This window comes from Seriola aureovittata, chromosome 11 (assembly GCF_021018895.1).
Source record: "Seriola aureovittata isolate HTS-2021-v1 ecotype China chromosome 11, ASM2101889v1, whole genome shotgun sequence".
Lineage (NCBI taxonomy): Eukaryota > Metazoa > Chordata > Actinopteri > Carangiformes > Carangidae > Seriola > Seriola aureovittata.
Genome location: NC_079374.1, coordinates 13,967,546 through 13,991,997, shown reverse-complemented (window position 1 = coordinate 13,991,997; position 24,452 = coordinate 13,967,546). Strand labels below are relative to the sequence as shown.

General features: G+C 40.5%; 1 protein-coding gene across 3 annotated transcripts; it reads right to left on the bottom strand.

Annotated features, from left to right (window-relative positions):
• Positions 1 to 7: 7 nt before the first annotated feature.
• ppp1r9ala (protein phosphatase 1 regulatory subunit 9A-like A) lies at positions 8 to 24,452 on the bottom strand. Of its 3 annotated transcripts, XM_056389376.1 has the most exons (20): positions 24,307 to 24,452; positions 21,708 to 23,799; positions 12,247 to 12,379; positions 11,829 to 11,949; positions 11,337 to 11,441; positions 10,798 to 10,939; positions 9,728 to 9,886; positions 9,540 to 9,593; positions 8,766 to 8,995; positions 7,446 to 7,542; positions 7,213 to 7,348; positions 6,882 to 7,033; positions 6,002 to 6,326; positions 5,857 to 5,914; positions 5,696 to 5,767; positions 4,979 to 5,180; positions 4,351 to 4,395; positions 3,258 to 3,374; positions 1,929 to 2,117; positions 8 to 1,305 (listed from the first exon to the last, which is right to left on the bottom strand). In XM_056389376.1, exons 2-20 carry the CDS (start codon positions 23,631 to 23,633, stop codon positions 1,147 to 1,149), a joined length of 4,422 nt encoding a protein of 1,473 aa, XP_056245351.1. In that variant the 5' UTR covers positions 23,634 to 23,799; positions 24,307 to 24,452; the 3' UTR covers positions 8 to 1,146. The 3 variants fall into 3 exon arrangements, with proteins under 3 accessions (XP_056245351.1, XP_056245352.1, XP_056245353.1); XM_056389377.1 differs by lacking the exon at positions 4,351 to 4,395; XM_056389378.1 differs by lacking the exons at positions 3,258 to 3,374; positions 4,351 to 4,395.

Genomic DNA, 24,452 nt, shown 5'->3' with positions numbered 1-24,452 from the left:
CAGCAGGTAAAGTGAAAATTAGTTTATTGATGCTGTATGTACCAAGAAATTTTTCTCCAATTCAGAAGAGGTGGAAAATATAATTTTCTTGCAGTCCATCATGTCGTATTCTATACAGAACATGGAGTCATGCTTGAGAAGAAGAAAGGAAGCACCTCAGTTTGGCTGTCAACACTCGTCGTTCAGCCTCACATTCATTCACGACGCTGTGCTCCTAACTCACACAAGTCCTTGTCATAGGCTCATCTTACTGTCTAATGGACCAGTGAGGTGTACATGTAGCAGACCTGCATGCTGAGTGTATTTACATGGAGCATCATGGTACCATCGCAGCAATACAGTCAGAGTCAGGGACAGCAGAAGCAGCATTTACCTTGTTCCCACTTGATTTGTGTGTTGCTTTCCATTCAGCAAAAACGACTGCCTAGCTATTCTACTTAGTAGAAAATTTAGATAGTATAAAATGAACAATGGTTTTTAAGTAAAAAAAAAAGAAAAAAAAAAGATATGCAGTTAATAGGCACGTGTATAAAACTTATTTATACATTTAAAACCTTGTCGCCCATTGAAGCTTAAAAGACAAATATAGTGCTTTTATCTGAACTGTACAATAATCATTCCTGCAAAAGAGTTGTACATGGAAACAGGCAAGTTATACTAGCAAAAATATAAAATGCTGAAAAAGCAGTATACATTTGACTTAGGTAAATGTGTGCATGATCTGCAACAACTAAACAACTACATAATATCTGATAACAGACTTTTTATAATTAATTATAGCTTCTAGCTTTTTAGTGGTAAAAAATGTTAGGATACCTTTTTGGTCACATACCCAACTTTTGTGTTTTTTGACATTCCCCATCTTTCGGTGAAAATGGTTTAAGCTGAAGTTTGTTAAAATATTTGGGAGGAAGTAGTGATGAGAAAAGAAATGGGACCTACAGTATGAACATAAATCACAACCGGCACCTCAGTCAGAATAGATACACTCCTGGCATAGTCACATTCTGCATTTGTTGGCATTAACATCATGTGAGATGAAGAGCTTGGCACTATCAGTATAAAAAAAAAAAAAAAGGTTTTCTCAGAGTTCTGCATGGTGATGAGCTTTTATGCTACATAAATTCAGAGTGCAGAGCTGCTACCTCAGCAGACAGAGTCGGTACTGACTGGCAGCTTCCCACTGCGTCGAACCTCCTTCTCTCTTTTCTCTCTCTGTTTCTCCAGCTTCTCCTGGGCCTTGCGCATGTCCTTCAGCTTTTTCTTGATAGTTGAACGGTCGCTCTGACTCGACACACCAAGTGCCTGAAGGAAAAAGTGCACAGATTTAGGGCAGAATAATGCTACCATATTTCTTTTACATCAAAAAATAAGTTGACAAAAGTAGGGTTCTGCAACTAATGTTTTTAATCATTGATTAATCTGCTGTATTCTCAGAGCTGCCAGAGCCTGATATGAGATGTTCAGTTTATTGTCTTACAAGGAAAACTTAAGTGGGGAATATTCACATAGGTTATAGGTTGGAGCAAATACATTTTTACAAAACTGTGAACCATTAAACCTTTTAGAATTATCATTTAATAATTCTAAATATTATTGACAGTGAATTTTCTGATGATCGACTAGTTGATTAAGCAACTAATCGTTTCTTCTCAACTTCATATGATCAGTTTGAGTTTTGCCAAACAAATCCTTCACATCAGCAATGATGTGTAGTTATTCCATCATCCCAAGTCATTCATTTTATCTTGTAATTTTCTCTCCTTGTCTTTTCCCCATCAAGGCTGCAGAGATGTTGAATATGAATTGGGTCATACAATTTATTATTGTAATTGGGAATTACAGTGTTCTCTCTGGCTTAAATGCTTCTGGCCATAAGGTGGCAGTCAAGGGCCGACAAGACCCGACTACATGATGACTTATCTTACCTTCAATTTGTCACTATCCAAGAGCAAGAGCTGCTGGCCGTCGACTCCTTTAGCTGTAAATTCAGGCGTGTATTGGTCCATATTCATGCCCATCAACCAGTGACAGACCTGTTGATTGGTCCATTCAGAGACAGGGCGGTTCTGCCACTGATATTCTTTTCCTGTAGCTACTGGCTCATCATCCAATGTCTACAGAGGACACAGATAATACAAACAGATATTACTATAAAAATAAGCATACTGTTGCTTTAGTAAGAGGCTTACCATTTTATTCTTTTTGTTGAAGTGTTTTTTTTTTCCTGACTATTTCGGTGCAGGATTCTGAAAACGACCTTGTGGCTTTTAGTATCTAACTATTTTGTGTCATATGTTGTTGTATACTAAAGGAAAAAGATTATTACTCGTGTGTAGTGCATGAAAAAATTACATTACAAAGACTTAGGGCAAAGATATATAGTTGGTGCCTGTAAACAATAAGCAACAGCCGTTTGATGCCATGAATCATGTGTTTGACAGTTTGGGTCAGTGTTATTAATGCACAGTTACAAAACAATTGATGAAATGCTGACATTGGAGTTTGTATTCCAGTTCATTCATGAAAAATCACTGAAATAAATGGAATTTGAAATTATTTAATCTGAACAAATGTATTCTTTTGTGAGGAAACTGCTGAAAAGGAGTTTAATTTAGAGGAAAGGGAAGCTGGGGGCCGGAATAAAATAAAACAAAAAAAAAAAAAACTACAGCGCATACATCAAAGAAAAAGGACATGTAGCACAAGTTCTGCTGATGAGCAAAACTTTGTGCGGTGTACGAATTCCCCAAGCTAGTGCTGAGAAAACAATGCGTGCAATAACAGCAAAATATCAACATTCTCGGATGCATGTCAATGTGCGTCTTCATATGTTTTACTGAGAGAGACTGAGACACTTGAAAAGAAATGACTTAATATAATAAATAAATAAATATAAATGAATAAAAACAGATGGTGAAACACCACTGAGCAGGCAGCAGAGCAGTCAACATCGTCCTATGGTCTGTCAAAGCTTATAAAGTAAAACATGAAGCACTGGTTGACAGCTCTAACACAGGCAAAAGTACAAACTATTAACATCACAGCTGACTTAAGAAAAGCTAAGCCGCAAGACTGGTAAGACAAAACAGCTCTAACACACACATGCAGCTCTCTTCTAGTCCCTCTCCATTCATGATTTAATCTCAGCTATGAAAGAGGGGAGGCTCAAAGAGCATGCTTGAGAATGTCCCCTTTCAGCTGCATCAAGGCGTCCCACACAGCTTTTGTGACTGTGCAACAAGGAGAGCACTCACCTCACTGGAAGAGAAGATTAAAGTGTGTGAGCGCCCAGACAGATTGGGTTCAGCAACTAACCCAGAGATGTCTGAACTGGGACTGGCAGCGTTAGAATCATCTATGACTGAAAAACTCTGGAACAAGTGGAAACAAGGAACGCATTTACTAAAGTAACACATGACCAAACAACAGTTCTTTTCTACAAGAGGCAAACAAATATAACACTACATGTGTGAAGGGGGGTGGTGGTGAGAACAGTGCTTATTCATAAAGGACTGAAAGTATGATGATAAATGAATTAAACTGATTACAGTGGCAGTAATCCAGGTCATTGATTAAGTGCAATGAGTGACTGTGATCTTCAACATGTGGAAGGAAGGGAGAAGATCAAGTATCTACTGTGAAGCACAATATTCAAGGTGATTAAAACTTAAGCCAATCCACCACCAACTGCATCAGCAACTGCTAAACTAGTACAACTAACATTTCTTCTAATTAAAGAACACAAACACACAAACTTCAGGTATGGGGTAATGTTTTCAATTTAGTCGAGCAGATTCTATTAGGTTAGATTCCATTTGGTTGTTGTTGTTATTGTTTTGCCAGTTTTACATGTAAAAAAGTCTAAAAGTTAAACTGTGGCTTGTTTTTCTGACAAATGTGGGTTAAATTTGGAAGAAGGGAAATATTCAGACCTGTTGGCTGTTGCACCAGCTATGTGCTGTTTAATTTCAACACAGTGTGAGAACTTGACTATAAAAAAACAGGCTGCACATTACAAGTTAGTTACAACGTAGCAGTTAGAAACACAAATCTCTGATCAAACTTCGATTAGCTGGTGCAACAAGCCCTTGAAACAATTTATTTTTGGCTTCATCCGTTTCCTCCAATACAAACCACAAGGCTTTCTGAATGTGAATAAAAGGAAAATTAAATTAAATTAAACATTAGTTTCCAATAACACTACCACATACCCACTGCAAAAGAAACAGTGACTGATTCACAGGATGCGTTGAGGTGAGAAATTACAAATCTCAAGGCTGCATTTGTTAGTGATGCTCTAACGTGTCATCTAAAATCAAAAAGGTAACAGAAGTGTGTATACTGTACCAAATCTAATGAGCGACTGAATAAAGAGGACCAGGAGAGATTTGTCTGTTTAAAGGAAACATGGTTCAGTCAGATAAATGTCCAGGCAGCAAATCACTGACAAAAACGACCATGACGTACACAGCAGAAGAACCAAAGCCATTCTCTTAGTAATCATTTCTCTTTGGTTCAGCTCATGTCTTGAACTCATTAAACAGAATCGTGGGAACATCAGCCCAACCACAGCGTGTATGACAGTTAGCCAGGAATTTCACTGGATGCATTTGATGTGTCACTATTTGCAAACTCACTGAAAAGCCATCAAGTCCTTCCCTCGCTAGCTGGAAAGATCCATAGACATATGGATCCAGTTATTGTAGCCTCTGCATAGTGTAGCTTATTTTTGATGGCACATGTCTGTAGACAGCCTCCCATTATGTGTCGGCCAGTTTTACCCTTTGAGTGATGCCAAAAATACATTGTGATGATGGAGGACAGACAATAGCTGTCTTACAGCTGGCCAAATCATCAAGTTCATGACCCCACTGACATTACATCTCACTCATGTAGCCTAAAATACTATGTAACTAATATCTCGACGCTGTGCTGGATACTCACTTTCACATTAAATTAGAGGAAAGTTGCATACCTTATTCTTGCGTTCGTGGCTTTGCTCACTGCTGGTCTCAGTTGCAGTGTACGGCAGGCTGCTGCTGGAAGAGGAGGGCTCCCTGTCTCTGTCCCTCTCCTTGTCTCCAAACCAGGTGAAGGGCATACAGGTAGGGATGGAGGTCATTGAGTCTGCGGGAGACAGGTTCCCTCCAGACTCCTCCAGTAACTCCGCCGATCCCCTGGGAATTATGGAAAAAAGAAGATACAGGCTTGCATATGTGACGGCTTAAAAGATCATATGTCGCATAAAAATGAATCAACAAGTAATAACCATCAGATATAGGAGGGGGGGAAACAAGCTATATTAATAATAATCTAAATTAAGCATGCTTCTATATTTATATTTTCTATATTAAGCTTTGGCAACAACAATGTAGAAACTGATACTGTGCACGTCAATATTTATACCCACAGAATAACAGAAATACTGGAAATATGGCTCTTTTGGTCTTTGTGGGGTTAAAACCTTTAAATGAGTTTATGTTATTCAGTGAGTGAGTAATAATGTTTCCATTAATAATCCAGTAACAAAAAGAATTTCGCCACATATCTGTATCACTTCTAGTAATATTTTCAGCTCAGTACTGTATGTAGCCATATACAAGTGCAACAAACGTTCCAAAACGTTGTAAAAAGGTCCACAACAACCCAAAAAATTACAAATAGTATTCAACTGATAGTAGTAATACGGTACCTGCTGTCCAAAGATGCTCTCATTGCCTCCTTGTCATGTTTTTTTCCTTTGCCACCTGACTTCCGGAGACCTCTGTTTTGAACATTGGTTACATTTGTTCAGATAGTATAAAATGGTGGGGAACTTGAAAACAAATAATAGTGATTTCTGTGGAGACCTACCCAAAATCTGGAAATCGCCTTTTAGTTTTTCCTGCTGATGAAGGCTCATTTAACTCCTCTGGAATGAAACCATAATAAATCAGTCTCAGTACCAATGTAAGAGAAGGCTTTAATACAGCAGCCATCACATTCGGGTCTTACATACCTTTGAGCTCTTTGCCCTTGCCTTTGGACTCCCTCTTCTTCACATTTCGCATGAATCCAGAGGGTGAATGTGGTGAGGAGATGTCTTTTGGAGGAGACAAAGGAGGACTTCCTATGCTCTCAACACTGTCTCCCTGTGATGGTGACAAAGACGGGCTGCTGCTGAGCTCCACCTTACTCCTGGATCCATCTCTGGCCTCACCTGAATTATCTTTCTGTCCATTCCCAGGATAGCAGACAGGCACTGGGAGAGCCAGGCTCTCCTGGATGGACCTCCTCCTCCTGGGAGATTCTTGCTCCTCCTGCTCGTCCTCTTCTTCAGTTTCCTGTGGAGACAATGCTAATTATTTACAAGGACAATGCAGGGAAGAGGGGATAAGGAGATATTTATATAACAGAAAGCCCTGCTCCTCAGTCATGTATGTAACATTCTACCAAAATTAGGCTAGAAAATTGTATTATCAGTATTACTATATAATTACTTTCAATCTATTCAATATTTCTGTTTCATTATAAAGGTATGTTGTTGCTGTTTTGCAAAAGCAAAAAGGCATTCTAGGACGTTCTCTGTTGTGTTTTAGAACAGCTGTGGGTATGTTGCTTCAACAGTGGACCACACCTTGCCAATTCTCTTTCTTGGCAGATTTTAGATTTTCTAAATTTTGCTTACAAGAAGGCAGCTCAGCCACCGTGGCAGTAAAATTCACAGCCATCATCACTGCAGAAGATAAAAAAATGGAGTGTGTATATGTCATGATGAGGTTTCATTTCATGTTGCACCTTACATTAGGTGGCTGACTGTTCCATTCAATAATAAGCTCTTACAACAATGGACTTTGGATGGAACAATGGATTAAGCAATGTAACTGCCCCTGGCTGACCTGAGAGTGACTTGAGGCCACTGCGAGGCTCTCCTTCAGTTTGTTCCGGGACGGAGGCTGGCGTTTGGCTTTCTGAGCCAGCAAGCCTTTCTCTCTGTGTGCACTGGTGTCCAGGCGCTCAGTTTCAGGGACCAACTCACTCCAGGCTTGCTCTACAGCAGAGAAAAAACAAATCCATACCAAATTAGTCATATGATACACTGTCACAGTTTTAATTATTTACCTGGGTTCACTGGAGTTTATGATGTGTGTTTGTGAATGTTTTACAGATCACACAATGAAAATGTGGCATGTGTACTTCCGTTGTAAAGTGAATTTAAAAACAAATAACCCTTTGTATCAAGCAGCGAGTCAACAGATTGTGTGTTGGTGACTGGGCACTGGCTACTCAGTCTGTCCTCTGCAGCAGAGTCCTGACCGCTCTGACGCTCTGCACCTGACGCCCCTCTGGACTCCAGAACAGCTATCTGTGGACAAACAAAACAACACCCAGGGTCATTACAGTGTCTCTAGTGAGTCCGCTGTGGTGTATAAGCACTTTTTATTTCTGAGCTTGGGTCTTACCCTGTTCTGTAGGCTCTCCAGCTGATCCTTGTACCACTTGTCTTTTTCATCTAAATTCTTTTTCAGCTCCTCCTCTTTCTTCACAAAGTCTATCTCTCTGGGGAGGAAAGAAGGAAATGTGGTTTCCCATCAGTCCTGTAGCTTATAAACATGATCTATTTAATGTGATTATCACCAAACTACCTAATTCCACTGGCATATATTTTCCTCACTAAATCACAAGACCTCAGTTTTGCCTTGGTTTAATGAAACCATGTGTGCTGTTTGGAGACGGAGAGTGTAAATGAATAAATACTTACTAATTAAATACAATGAACAGATGCTGCCTCCACTGCTTGTCCTGATTACCCACAAAGATTTCTTAAAGTTTTACACTGGCAAGACTGACAATACAGTATCTCAACAGCCTCCCATGATCGCTATGAATCAAAGGTTCACCCAAATCGAACAAAAATCCAGCTAACGGTGTCAAGCCATGCAGATAGCTCTATCACCCCAGTACAAAAAAAGTGAATGGAATTTAATTTGTACTGTTCAAAACATTAAACATTAAAAAAAATCAACAGCATTGTGTCTGTATTTTCCAATGTTGTATGTACACTGCCATGTAAACAATGTTCTCATCATGCAGGATAATCTGCAATTTGAGTTAACAGTTTTCATGATTACTCTGCAAGCAGAGTAACAGGGACATTGTTTCTTGACAGGGTTTTTAAAATGTAATTCTACAATGCTTTGATCACCACAAAGGACATTCCATCCATACCCACTGTATAGGGGTGGCAGCAGAAATCTCAGGGACCAAAATCTCAAAACCTCAGCAGATAAAACCAGAATTATTGGCACGGTTAAGATACCACAGGGGTATGTGAGAAAATGTTTTTGACATTTGCTTAAGAGAAATGCAGCGTCCTGTTAGTATTTCAGTTATCATAAATAGTTCTTTTGTAAATCTTATGCTCCACCTTGACTGAAGTTAGATCCTCCGTTTTCACCATTTCCGCAAAACAATATTCTCCACACGCTTCAGTCAGGCTTCAGAATGCACCATGGTACCAAGTCAGCTTTCCTGGGAGTGACTTTATTAGTGTCTTAAGACTGATTCTGATAGCCCTTTATTAGAATATTAACAGTACGTATCATGTTAACTTTGCACTGGTTTTCTTCCTCCCTATGTTTATAAAGCACCACATGGTTGGATACCAGCTTATAACTCGTAACTTCTATTCCTCTCAATGCCATGACTTGAGTAAACCACTAAATCCAATAGCAGTGGCCCCCCCCAACAGTGAAGTGTTGTGTAGCTTCGGACAAACTCACTTCTGCTGGTAGTCCTTGAGCAGTTTCTTGGCCTTGTTGTACTTCTTGTCCAGGATCTCATACTGAGCCTGAGTCTCAGTTAATTGTTCATTCACAGTCTTGCACAGAGCCTGGGCTTCCAGCCAGTAACTCTCCAACTTCAGGATTTTGTCATTGCCATCTTCGATCTTTTGCTCCAGTGCAGACTCCCTGGCTTCCCACAACGATTTGTCCTCGTCTGATGCCCTTAGCTGCACAGAGAGGGTGGCATGTTAACTTCAGTGACATGTTAAACTGAATTTGTTCAGCAGGTTGCTCAAGACAGCCTGTGTGCTACTTACTGCATTAAATAGTAATTTAGAAGAACTAGGTCACACACTTTGCCCACTTGTTGAGTGTTACCCCATTTATTACTCTTACAACTTACAAATCAATCAAAATGTCACATGCAGTTTTACAGATCAAACTTGTGATCTTTCTATTGAAGTTAAGTGTACAGCCTGCCAAGAGGTTATCAAAACTTATTTACAATAAGTATGACCAGTATCAGTATCATCAGTCACTGTGAAGTCATAAGTGTTAAAAGCAGAGGCAAAAATGCTGCTAAGAAACCACTATTCTCAAAACTTTTAAATCCAATATGCACAGTGTAATTACTGAATGTTTACTCTGTTTTGGTTTCTTACATGCCACTGCATTCATCTGTACTGACAGTATGGTGCACATTTATCTCTCATATTATGTGAATATCTTGACAATAATAAAAAAAAAATGTTGATTTAATTTTCATCATACCTTTTCGTTTAGTTGATTTATTTCAGCTGCGGCAATGCTGTGTTTGAGCTGCAGCTACAGGACAAAAAAGGAAAAATAGAACATTTGGTTACACTCATTACTGTTTGTCATTGAATCTTTGGTTCTTTGGAGACTACTAAATTTTTTTTTAAATCACTTAAGACCGATAGTCATGGGGTGTTTGATACCTCTTTGAACTTGAAGGCCATCTGAGAGCTGTCCATGTTGGTTGGCATAAACAAGGCCTCGGAATCAGGCAGCTCAAACACCTCGACGTTCCGCCCTGGAGAGAAACTGGAGCCCAGGATCCTCTCATCTGCTCCATCCTGGTCCTCATAGTGCTCCTCCTGAAATATGATATCACACATGGCATCACATACTGCAAACACCAACACACCCTTAAAAAGCCCGGGAATATGCTCAGCATGTGTCAACAACACTCCCAGTAGCACAGTCCACAACAGTCTGGAGAGAACATTCTAATCAATACCTGATAACCAAACATCAGTGGGCTGGCTCATGGTGAGGCACTGTAGGAATTTGGCAATACATGCCTGCAACGTGTCTGTGTCATTAACACATTAACATGAACAACATGTCTTCAAACATATGCACATATTTTGCATAACCGCAGAGCCAGGAGTAACAGTGTCCACTTCCTTACTGTAAGTTATGCAACATTAATTTTTCATCTTTGTTTGCTTCAGTATATATAAATATATTCTCTGCTTAGTCTACCATAAAAACGATGGCTTTTGGCTGCTTGAACTTCGGAAAGCAAACATTTCATAACTCTGGCACACAGGCTGCAGTTAAATGAACACCTTTCAACACAGCAGAATGGTGGCACATGGCTTACTCACATCCAGCTGCTCATTTCCTGATTCAGCTAGGTGGGATTGGACTGGGCGTAGAAAAAGAACTACTGCTAGAGTTATTGTAAACAGCATTCATGTTAACATCCAAGTAGTAATTAAGACTGGAAAAATATGTCCAACTTAATCATAAGGACGTGCCTGAAAACCAGACAAATATAAATGCCTCACGTCACTCGTCGTCCAATGTAATTAAACCAACATTGAACTGTTGTGGTGTTATATTGTCAACACACAGCATTTCAATACTCACGTAACCAGTTCTATAATCATAAAACCATCATGATGGAGTGAACACTCCCAAGTGGTAACCATCTCTTCCATCCATCCCATTTAACATGAACATGGTATATGACTGAGCAGCCACTGTCCAGTGGACTCACCTCCTCTGTGGAGTGTTCATAGGGATCATCCATGTGTTGTTGCTGCTGCTGCTGCTGCTGGTTTTTCTCCTGCTCCAGTGTCTCGCTAATGAGGCGCGCTACCTCGCTTTGTGTCCCTGGCTTCTCCCGTCCAATCAGGAACCTGTTTTTTTTTTTTTTTTTTTTTTTAAGAATGCAACTTGTTAGTGCCCAATTTAATGGAATACTTTACATGTTGCCTGGAAATAGCACATTACATCTCCTGTCATGTTTTATTCACTCGCTACAGGGAAATGCAAATTTTGGGATGCAGTTTAGGACTGACCCCGTCGTGTGCACGTTTCATTTCCCTATGATAAACCATTAACATGCCACAATACTTTGGGTTTGTTTCACTTCTCTCTCATTTAAGAAAAAAAACACTCATCATTCAGGGCCTTTGTACTTGCAGGAAACAAACAGACTCAACTGTTTACCAATCGCTGTGACACAACACTGGCTCATTCTTGTCAACATTTTTTCTTTTTCTAGGTGAGGAAGGAGATGGACTTTGAGCTGACCTCACTGTGCCTTTGGTGTTCTTCAGGACTGTAGCAGCAAACAGTTGGGTGACGCCCACTAAACTGATCCCATCCACCTCCACTATCTGGTCATTTACCTGTATGCTAGAAAGACAGAAGACAGTGATTAAAAGGGAGATGTTTTCAAAGCACCCCACCCCACCCAAAGAGTTATGCACTAACTGCAGCATAGTAGTAAAGCTTAAAAAAAAAAAAAAAAAAATGCAGTAGCCTCAATGCAGCTGGGATGCCTGGGAAAGAGAAGTAGTGAGACTATTTTCTTTAGCTTCCTCGTGAAGTTATAAATAATGCTGATTTTTTTTGTCTTGTGGGGGACGAGGAATTTATAGAGTGTGGCATTTAAAAACTGTTGTGGTGCAGTGTACAGTGAGCGTGTGCCAAGTTTCAGATTGTATACAAAATATTATTAGAGTGACTCTTGTAACGAGACTTAAGTGAGGGATTGAGCAAAAAGGGACTTTTTGAACTCACCGTCCATCTTTCTCAGCTGCTCCTCGCTCTGTAATGGTTTTCACAAAAATGCCAAGCTTTTCCAGACCCTGGTCAGCTCCCACTCCCATTCCTATGATACTGATGCCAAGCCCATTGTCTCCTAAATGTGAAGAAATTATGAAGATTTTAGCTTGGTTGAAAAAACTGCATACAATCAGGCAAAATGTCACACCTTATGCCCTAGACAATCTCGACATGTCAAGATTAAATATCACTGATGCAAAATCTAAACCAAAGTCCCAACCTTAAATTGTTAAAATACAAAGTGACTACTTTTTATGCACCTTGAAAACATGATATATATATATATATATATAAATATATATATATATATAAAATGTCACTCACTGGTTTCTTATGACGCATAGAAATTTACCTTCAGCCTCACTAATCTCACCTTTCTCAATCTCCACAGGGAACACATCCATCTTCTCCACTCTCTTCTCCAGCTCATACTCTGCAGACGCTGCGACTGGGTCCACATCATCATTTCGTCGATCATAATCCTCATTGGAGAAGGTACTGAAGACCTGTATTGGTCAAAACATCATGCATGGCTTCAATACACCACCTTCTATATCCTTAGCAAGCAGTTAAGCATCAGACAGATTTATGTTGATGGGTATCTGCGGGATTTGCACGGACATAGGCATATGATTTTCACTTTTGAGTTATTTTTATTTATCTGGGCAAACTGAACAAGGACACATTCTTCAGTTGGCAGAAATTGCATGGATAGGGAGCATTACATTCATTCTTTGGACTAAGGTGCAAGTACACCACTGAAGTACACTTTAACAGCTGCTGAAGGACAGCATAGCTCTTTTGCTGATGATTTGGAACACTGACACTCAAATGCACTTCTTTACTCATTAGAGATTATAAAGCTGAATAATAAATTAAAAATGCATCAGTCATATTTTTTGCACTGGTATAAATCAAGTGTCAAACGACAATGAGGCAGAAGATGCATTCCCAAAACACACTAAAGACGAACTTTATCAGTTTTAAGACTCTGAACTTTTGCAGGCAGGCCTCACAAAGCACTGGATGTGTCCCAGAGACTGTTTTCTGGTTGGAATTATAAAGTGTGCACGCACATGCATGCGCACATACACATGCGCGCGCACACATGCGCGCGCGCACACACACACACACACACACACAAACACGCACACACACACACAGTTCGGCAGAACATGAGCAGCGTGGAAAGTAGGACACAGCTGGGAAGAACTAAGCAGTGGATGTAGCAAAGATCAATGTTTGGAGGAGACAAGTGATGTCATCAGCACAGTAAAAAGTTATAAAATCAAGAGCAAAACAAAAGAAAATGAATCCTTTAACCTTCAGTCAACAAACACTACCCAGTGCTCAATACCAGCATTAAAGGTTATTGCATACAGCAACATCCTGTGCTATTCACCTCAAATACCACTGATACTATCAAGTAGGAATTGCATTCATATTCCAACTGGAAAACACTCCACGGTTCAGCTTAAATGAGACCTATAATATTCAGTATAAAATGGATTGGCGATGACCATCTGTTGTGACTCAGTTACTGCTATGTAGTAAGAGTAAACAGGTCATTATGTTGTAAGACAAAGTTGTCAGTAGGGCTGCAGAAAACTATTATTTTCAATATTTTAGACAATTATAATTATTCTGACTGACCCTGTAGCTCTTTTCTCAATTAATCTTTTCAACAAAAATGCAGTAAATAGTGAAAAGAAAACATGAAAACATCATGGTGAAGGTGACATCTTCAAATGTCCTGTTCCATCCAAATAACTGTAGAAAACCTGACATCAAAAACATTTTAATTGATTGTTGATTATCAAAATAGTTGCCAGTAAACCTGACATAGTCCCAAAAGTACAGGGAATCTTGAGAAGAACAAGAGAGTTATTACAGATAAAGCATTGTTGATAAAAAAAAAAAAAAAAGGTTAGAGTTAGGAGACTCCATCAGGGCCTAATGTCTGATTATGGGTTGGTAACGTACACCTCCTGCTTGGCCATAATTTAATCTGGGTGGAGTCATGACAGGATGTTGGCGTCAATGTCAAAAGGTCTAGCTGACTAAGTTGATAATGAGCAAGCTGATAATTTGGCTTCTCTGTGCGTAAGAGAGGGGAATGGTAATTTTACTGAATAATAGACTTACTGATTAGACTGAGTAAAACAGGGAAAAGTGGGGATAGTAAGTAAACAGGAAAGTACATGAACTGCAGGTAGGCTATGAACAAAGAGAAAGATTAAATGAGTCTTCATATTGAGCTTTTTCTGAGCTTCATTCTATTACTTTCAATTTCTTTTTATAATTTCCTAAAAGCGAAATGCATAGATATAATTGCTTTAAGCCTCACAGTGGCAATTAACATAGACCATGAAGTCTGGACTTCTTGAAACTTCCTCAACCTTAACTTCGTGCCCTCAAGCAGTGTGTGCACTCTGAAAACATTTTTTAGTCCGTTTCAATCCTTTTAAATGTTTTTTTTTTTTTTTAAGAACAAAAGATTGTCTTTCCATTTTGTTTATTTCAAATGTATTCATTTCTGGGGATGAAATTATCAGGTGAAGTCAAGTTAGTTAGCTTGTACAGAGCAGTTCTTTCAAGAGCAGGAACCAGGATATAACATGTACAAACCAAGCTTGATAAGGTCATATGTGTGGGTTGAGACAGAAGCAGTCTATTTTGGCCACACTTTGGTGAAAATATAACTATTTGCTTGGGTTTTCTAAAGATTTGTTTTGGGAACATGCCTGGTGGAACACTCGTACACCTGTAATGTAGGGTTCTGATAACATACTATACTATGGGATTATTAGAATGGTTGAAACATTTGGAATGAGCATCTATGATGTAATCAAGTAAACATTTTCACTCTGGGCAACAGAGGCTGAGGTCTAGATCCTGCAGCATGTCAAGACATGAGGAATCAACCACAAACAATCTCCTTCTCCCTCCGTCTTTCTGCCTCCTCTGTGTAACCTTTGGATGCAGCCCAAAACAGTGTAGATAGTAAGTTTCCAGACTCACTAAACTGACTAAACTATGCATTTACTTTGTCAAAGTGAATTACAACATATGCTGCTGTTTTACAACATCACACTGATTGTCACACTCATTTATCCAAGTGGAATTATATTGTGTCGCCCATATGTGCATATTGTACCAAAATCAGCACATGGATGTACATGTACAGATCTGGTCTACCTGCAGGTACCCCCCTCTCATACCAATTGAAAGAACATTAGAAACCGGTAGATTATGCACAATGCTGCAGTCCCGTGGTACAGGCAGGAATGCTATTCATGGGGCCTCGGACCTCCATCAACTCAAGTGAATCCTCCACCTTTGGGATCCTCCTGCTTCCTTTTATACTTGAACAAGCTTATTGACATAGGTCTATACTCTATGACCCATATATTGTACTTTTCTCCACTGGTAGATTGATTTTAACTTTATCACAAAGGGGAGGCAGGATTATAACTTCCAAATAAACAACAAGCTACTCTAGACATTTCTGTCCTGCTTGCATCTTTAAACCAATTCTGCATGTCTGAACAACAAGCTTGAAAGCACTTCTATAAATAGGCCTGACAAAGCTTATCAACTTCTAATTTAGACAGTTAAAATGGATTCACAGAACTAGAGCAGCCAGAAATTTCATTAGGATGAAAGATGCTTCTTAGTTTAGACTTTGGAGACTTTAGTAATTAAGGGTTGAAAATGTAGGCTAATAGAATATAGGGAGCACCACTGCACCCTGAGCCCCGGCATTAGCTGAGCAGCAGCAACGCAGCTGGGCTTCTCTGCCGTACCTCCCCCCCATCTCCAATGTCTGACTTCTGTGTTGCCATGGACTCCAAGGCCTTTTTCAAACAATGTTCTGTTCTTTGCTGAACCTAATCATTCGACCACTGTCTTCTTTACAAGACAGACAGAAATCAATCTTTTTATTAGCCTCTCCCTCCCGAAAAAGTCTTACCACACTTATTACTGTCTCCAGGTATCAGACCAAGCACTCATTTTCTTTTATTGCTCAGCAAATGCACAGTCCAGCAATTGGCTAAAACCAAAACACACAGCTGTTGATCAGGCAGAACGACTCCAACAAGTATGAGAGAGCAAAGAACTAACAATTTCCCTGGAAGTTTATATAGAACGAGGCATTTAATGTGTTTTTAATGCCAATTTCTGCCCGTAAATTATTGTTTTGGTCAGTGGGGTTGTGTTGTGGGTCAGACTGTTCAATTTTCTTCCAAAGCTTCAGCACTATGTGTGGTCTTTTCATCCATCTTCAACAACTGCAATGGTCTGCCCTCTCTATGTGTGCTCACACACACAGATGTACACATGCCCACACCCAAACTGAAACCCTTTCCATCTTTCCCTCATTCCCCTCCCCACAACAGAATACCAATGTGGGAAATGAGTCAGCAGCTGCGAGGAAAAGCAAACCAGAGAAATCTCTTGCCAGTGCAAAATGAGGGCTGACCACTGAATTGGGGAGCTCTTCATGTAAGCGGGCCTACAAAAAGACAACAAATCAAAACATGCTGTGAGAGTGAGCTGGGTCAGGGGTGTTGGCCTGGCGCAGATCATAGAGTAATTAGGAAAGACGGCATGGGCCCAGTTTTTAGATCCTGTGTAAACACACCAGGAAAAAGAACAAAATATATATCTAGTACTTTCTGTAAGCATGCCCTCTGAATTATTAACACTTTGTAGAGTCCACACTGAGTGATTGTAACTGAAACAACAATGTTTAGGTTTTCCTGCCTTGAACTTCAAAGTATTTATGTATGACTTACAGCAGAAGGGGGTGGAGTCTGAGAACAGCAGCTTGTCATAATGGAATCAAATTTCCAAAGTAGTGCAAAAACATAAACAGGTTGAACAGGTTTGTTTATAAATGGCCCACAACAGCTACTTCTGTCCTGCAAGGGCAGATGAAAAGTTTAACACACAATTACTCTTAACTTTAAATGAAAACACACAGCATTCACTAATGTGTGTGTCTGTCTGTAATCACATAACGAAACCTTTTAAAGGCAATCACAATCAGCCAAAGACTCATCCCAAGCCAAGCTGTTTAATGAACAGCATTGAGCTGACTGCATTAGTATTCTGCCCCATCTTGTCAGATAGTCACCCACTAGCCCAGGTGGCTGGAGGGAACTCACATCCTACAAGGGGAGGGCCTCTCTGCTGGTTGGATGAGGGTGGAGTCTTGCCAGACACATTCCTCTGGCCAGCAGAAGACACATCTCAGATAGGAAGTGGAAAGCATAACACTATGGGATGGGCTGGCCAGACAGGCCTGAGTCCAAACATGGAGTATGCCCATTTTGCTTTTCACTAATCACATAAAATACAGATTGAAGAGCAGGGGATCCTGCCCTAGTGAAATTAAAATCTCAACTTTCCACCCTATATAAATAATGGCAAACCGTCTGGCTTGGCAAAATGAACTTGAGTGTTTCCCATTAATTACCTGCGGCAGGCTGCCAAAGTCTAATTTGTCCCACCACAGTTTCATAATGAACTGAAAATATTTTTGCACTTCTCAATGTTTCCAATACAATGATTTATTCATGGCAGCCTGCCACAAAATCAACACAGACAGCCACATATTGATTTTCTGTTTTCTTTACCATTTCAAATGGGTATGATCTTATTTCATTGTAGAGCTGTGCACAGTACATTGAGGTTTTTACCATCCTTGTCTGTCTTTTTACTGGCCCTCTCTGTGTGCCTGTGATTCAGGGTGTGCATGACAGTGTGCATAGAATCTAATCCTGTGGGTGTAGGATCCATGTATTTGATTTGTGTGATAATTCTCCGAGCACTAGGGGATGCGATGTACGGTCGAGTCTGTCCACAGAAATTCTAAGCCACAAGGTAGTAATCACAGGTGTTCCTCATTGTAAAGAAGCAGCAAACAGTTTTTGACTGTTGTCAGGCAACTTTGTGGCTGTTTTATTTTTTTAACTTTGTGAACAAGTCTGATTGGACATTATGGACCTTGCAGATTGTGGACAACAGAGAATAAACACATCATGATACAAAGCATTGGTGAGGACTGGATATCATTATTCCAAGGGCACGTCTAAACAACCAGAGAGTTTCAGTGAGTAGCCAGTAGCAGTTAAAGTATAGGACTCATACATTATAGTGGGAAACACTGAACTTTCAGGATGTCTGTTAGAACACCACAAGGCACATATGACACACTTATTTGGTTCCACAATAATGTGTAGTAAACTGCCTGTCTGACACCTGGTGAAATGTCTACAGATACTAAACAGAAGTGTTACTGCAGCTATATGGGAAGCCAAACTGACAAAAGGATGTGTATGCTAGTAAACTAGTGACTTGTGTGGACAGTGTAATTATCTACAGTGCAAAGAAATAAATAAATGCTTGAGTCTTTAATTTACAATGACCTGTACACTTCCTCACCACACCCTGTATATTCAAGAAGGGACAACGTGTTCACTTCACCAATAACTGCTGGTGGTACTTCCTGTGACTCTGTGGGGGTGGGGCAAAGCAGCAGGTGCATGTCACAGTTTCAGACATTTTCTTTTCTGTTATGGTTACCTGTTTTGACTCCTGTTCCAAATGTTCTCCAGGGCAACATGACACATAAAATCAAAAAGACAACCTCTGTATCCCAAGATCCCAAACTACCCTGAGTCTTTGTCCCCAAGCAGATAACAAACCTACAGCAGGGACCATTAATCATTCAATGACTCTCTGCTTTTTGCTATACTTCAGGGTGTAAGTAAATTTCAAAAGATGCAAACCTGTAAACTGTAAACTAAAAAATGATTTGAGGTTGAAAAGTTTCTCTGGATAAGGAAATGCCTGGAGACACAAATCTAATGTAACAGGTTCATTATTTGCAGTAATAGAGGAAACAATCTCTTCACTATAAAGACCAAAGATATGATTTAAGCAGTGGTGCAATATTTATACTGCTCATAGAGCCAGAGGGTGTAGCAACATATATACTGACGCAGCAGCAATAGGAATGCAGCATTTCAACGTCCTACTGTGTGACTCTGTGTTAACATACATGCAGAAGAATCTTCTCACAAAACATAAGGTATAAAACAATTGCAGTGCTTTTTCAATTAGACTATACAGTTCTATTTTATTTCTCTTTACTTCTATTTAAAATATTTTCATCACAATGCAACTACCTGTCAAGTACTCAGCAACAGTCAATCATTCAGTATCACCTAGTATCTGGCTTGAGACAAGACCTTCACTTTTCTGAATGATTAAATCAGTGTGCAGTAGTCCTGACTGCCCAAGAAGCCCCCTTCATCTAAGTTTCTCTTTCAACCATGATAAGGGTTATAAATGCTGAAACTGGACATCAGCTCTCCTTCATAAGAAGGACCTTTCCTCCGCACAGGACACCTCCTCTGTTGCGAAGACTCAAGTTACGTAGGGAGCTAATCCTGTTGTGGGACAGTAACACAAAGCATTTCCTCTCTCCTAGTTAGCTACGACTCAAGTGCGCTCGGTCACAATGCCAGCTCAGACTAACAGACTGTGAAGAATGATCCAGTGCTAGCGGGAGGTTTCTGTTAGCCAGACCACAGGTAGAAATGTTGGCTGACGGACAATTATGTGACTTAATTGGCTATCACACATACAACGTAAGCTTGGCCCCATGGCTTTAACCATAGTGCATATGTCACTGTTTTGACAAATCTGTGTGTTCTCTCCAGCCTGTCAGTTGCATGCACATGTTAATGCAGTTAATATATATTTTATACATAAAAAGCTAACTGGAAACTGGAATGCTTGTACATTTTGGACTTATTACTCATCTTCACCTTATGTTTGTTCCATCTTGCATCTATCCCCAGCTTTTCCCTGGGGATCATTATAAGCATGGAGACAAGAAACAAAAGCTCTGTCTGAATTCTTCTCTTTTTAAATACTTTTGAACATTGTACATACCAACTAATATTTAAAGTATTGAATATTTACTACATAATGTTAGTACATACAATTCACTATTGAATTGAATTTCACATCCCTATTACATTCACTGTTTTAAAAAACATACTCTTAGTGTGTTGTAGGAAATATCTCGGTACAACTAATGCCATTCAACCAAACCCAGTTCAATCACTTTGACAAAAAAACATCAAAACACAAAGTCGATATCATTGGCTAAGGCTCTGAGCCAGCAAAAAGACAGGTTTTGTGAATTACCATAGAAAATTTTGAGGGGATGTATACCGATACAAGCCCACATATCAACAACTACAACTTTGCATCAATCTTTTGCATAAAGTCTCTCTCTCATGGGCGTTATGGAGTCTGTGTGAGCTACTACAGAGAGCAGACACAGTCTAGCATTTTGTTGTGAACTATAAAGCTGCGTATCTCTCTTGTCAGAGCTCCATTTTGGGTGGAGGAAGAGCACTGTTATTTGTGTCCCCTCCACTCCAGGTCAGCTTCTGGTCCCCTCTCCCAGGACCCCCTGCCAGGATGACTGGGATGGGGAGGAGGATCCACACCCTGAGATAACAGCACATTTTAAGGCCTGGATAAACACTGAGCTGTTCACAAGCTGTGTGGAATGCACTGGAGTGATTTGTTTTCCCCTGCTATAGAAAAATGTTGATTAGATATGGTGATAGTAGAATATCCATGGTGGAAGATTTCACCTCCACTTACACCACGCCCATAAAATACCCACTGGCAATGTTTACACCATACGATGTGTGGCAATACCAAAAGAGATTACACCAGCTGGAAAATCAGTTTGGGATACAAAACTGTAATTTCTTCAAACTTAGCCAATTGTTCTAGGAAGGTAAAATGAATTATCATAAGTATTGATGATGACTTTTGTACACAGGCTATATGGAACCATGGATCCCTTGCTGAGATACGTATGTAAAAGCACCATGTTCAAAAGTAAAAAATATTGAAGTGTCAGTTATTTTGTCAGCATCACCCAGCTCTACAAACACAACTGTAGGACTTCTATTCTCAGTGAAGAAATATGACACCACTCAATAACTAACACTAACAACATGAGGAAATCCAGAGAGAAGGAAAAATAAAGAATGTGCCTCTCTGCTTTTCATTAAAGATTTATATCCTTATAAATTAATGGACAATAAAAAATCAGGAATTCCTCCGGTGTTAATGAGATAACTTTGCCATGGTCTGTAAAAGAGATCATATGGATGAATAAAATCCCTGAATTCCTCATATCCATGTTGGACAGTGGTGAAAAGTCCCCCATTGGTGCAACACATGATTCATGAACAGATGGGAACCACTCTGAATGAGTAAAAAATACCAATCCAATGCAGTGACTCAGGGGTAGCCATGTTTTCTTACTTGTACTGTACAGTCTAAAGTTTCACATGTCTCTGTCTCACTCCTGCCCTCGTTCAGCTGTGGCCACACTCTCACATGCTTTAATGCAAAGTCAACAATATTTCCAAAAATATCACAAACAACTTTGCTACCTACATCCCCAAACTTCTCCAATCTCTGTTGATCTCTTGTAAAATTGAGTAGATTAGGTTGTCTACCCACCTCCCTGGTCACTAAGATTAAACAAACCACAGATTAGATTTTCTAAACTGTGTGAGAGCTTGGCTGATGATACAGTGCAGTAGCTGTGACGACAACATGCTCGACAGCCCCCCACTAATTTGTCTGTGTGTCTGCAGGGAAACACCTAGCTCACACATGCTGAGTCAATGACACAGGGAATTGTAATGACGGTGCTGCACCATATGTTTTTAGGCGCTTCAAGTGAGATGTGGTTGAGATGTAAACACAACACAAAATACTTACCAGAATTGGATCTGTAGAGAACTTGATTTTCCTCTGTGGGGGAGGCTCCTCCTCATCCGACAGACCGAGGGCTTCATAACAGTCATCGTACTCCCTATACATTTGATTCTCCTCCTCTTCTTCCTCTTCTTCCTCCTCTTCCCTAAGGACCTGGTCTACATCCCTGTCATCCACAAAGGCTGCATTTTCAATACCGTACACCACAGGAGAGGCTCGATCCAGGATGCTCTGGCCCACCTGCTCCTCCAGTTCAGTCTCCTCCTCTACTACCTCATCATCTTCCTCACGATTATCATCACCATCTTGACTCACAACTAAACAGTCTTGTTGTTTCTCCTCTTTCAACTCAGATCCCTCTATGTCGTCGAGGAGTCTACCTTCTCCCACAGTCTCTGCTAACTTTTGTGTCTCTTTTGCGACATCTCTTACTATGACCTGAGGAGCGTTACAGTTCTGTTTTTCTGCTGGAAAGGTTCTTTTCCGGTCTGCTGGTAGGTCGTTGGGGCTTTGCACCTTCTCCTCCTCAAACACATTATCGCCAACATTCTCGTCTTCATTCTCCTCACTCTCTGAAGATTCATTCTGAACAACTACCAATTCTGCCCGTACTGTGCCCACCCCCCTGGAGTCCAGTGATGAGGTTTGGCTGGGTGGCTTGTCCCTGGTAGGACTATGTACCACATTGTCATTACTCTTGGCTTTTTCAGAGTATTTGGCCCTGTTGGTGTTCTGAAAGCTATTAGCTGATGGTAGAGGCTGCTTCATATCCCTTGGGGGCGGACTATGTGGCTTGCCTTCATCCCCACCAACAGATGTCTTGTTAAATCCATCACAGGATGATGAGGAGCGCTTGTAGCCATGGCTAATTGGGGTTGTTTGCTCTGGTGAAAGGGGTTTGTGAGTGGCATCAGTTGTTGGAGAAACAGACTTGTAAGCTGCATTAGTAACTGGGGTTGTTGGTTTGAGCCCAATATTAGACCCAGAGGCTGGTGATTTGTTAATGGCGCATGCTGTCTGGGATGTATTTTTGTTAGTGGTATTAGTTACAGGTGAAGAGTTTGTGGCTTCTTTTACAGGAGAAGTAGGTTTGTGTAAGGTGTCCCTTGTTGGAGAGGTAGGCAGTAAGTGTTCAGTGACACCGTGTGGTTTAGTAGACACCGTCACCCCCTTTGCAGCAGCTGTGTTGTTGTCTTCCGAGTCATTCTCAGCCATGTAATTCTCCAACCTCTTAGACATGGGTCCTGCATTCAGTGACACTCTAGCCGCATGCTTTTTCTCACCATCAGCCTTCTCATCTGTTCTACATTTAACTGTCGATGTGGGAGTTTGCTCTGAATTGATAGTGGTTTCAGAGGATCCTGATACTCTTCTTGTGCTTTTCCCCTCGTCAGAGGAACTTCCGAGGGACAAACGATTCACTACTCTGTTTGGAGACTGTTTTTCGGCTGCTGGCTGGTCTTTGATGCCCCTTTCAAAGAGTTTTCTGGTCACAGAAAACTTCTCTGCCAAAGCCACTTTGTCAATCTCAACATCCTCCCCCTTGGGTGTTTTATCTAAATTGTGTGATTCGGGGCTTGAGGCAGTATTGAAGTTAACTCTGTGTGTGTTGACTGGATACTGCAGCTTTGGTGGGGAAACCTGGGACACATCAGGCTTTAAAGTCACTTTCAGTTCTTGGCACTCCTGTTGCTGGCCATCCATTTGTAGGAATATGTTCTTTATCTTGTTCACTCGGGTCCCAAAAGGCCTCCCCCTCGAGTCTTCCCGGGTGTCACTGGAGCCATTTGTATACGATTTGGCAGCACCCTCAGATTTTGGCCCATCAAAGGAGCATTTAATGGCGTGGAAGTCAGACTTGTATGCATTTCTGTGAGGCGAAGCGCTCCTCAGGGTCCTCTCGCCTCCTTTACTTTCCGCTTTAATCATTTTTGCTTGATTATGACTTCAGCCTAATTAGACAAGTCGGGTTTGGAGAGACTGTAGCTCTTTGGTGTTGAACTTTTATCCCTCCACTTTACGCATGCGGTGCCATGGTCCGGCGACGCTTCTCTGGAGCACTGTTGTCTCAACTAAACAGTCACAGCGAAATCACCTACACAGTGAAACACAGTAAAATCTGTTAATACAGACCGGACACCATTACCTCACTACCCCCGAAGACAGTCACTTGAAACTGGTTAATAAATGATCTATCAAAATTCAAATGAAAACATCAAGTATCGCTAGATTAACGTTAAGTAAGAAGGCTATCGTTTGTTCGCGTGTGCAGCCGTTTGTATGCATGTCGATGGTTATCTGACTTCTGGTCTTAGCTAAGTCAAAACTGTTTATGCTGAAAGTAACTTTAACTAGCTATGAACCTGTACTGTACTTAGTTGGATCAGTTAAACAATGTTAGTGTTGGTGGTAACGCTGCACCACAGATAAAAAGCCGAGACAAAGTTAAACTCTGAGGGCCAACAGTTCAATACAGCTCGATCGTTAGTTAGTACCTCTGTCTGAATTCATTGTGGCATTTCAAGTACGATCCGTTGAAAATGTTAACACTATTCCCACACACAACACTGCACAAAGGTAAACAACTTTGTAAACAACTCACCTCTTGCTTGCTTCATCATGTTAGGCGCCGAATGATCGCCCACAACGTCCCAGTTTTACAGGATCAAACTCGTCCCTTCTTCTTGCTCACCGCCATCATTCCCCGCTCCAGCAGAGCTCTCCTGCCTCCTCCTTGTACTTCCAGAC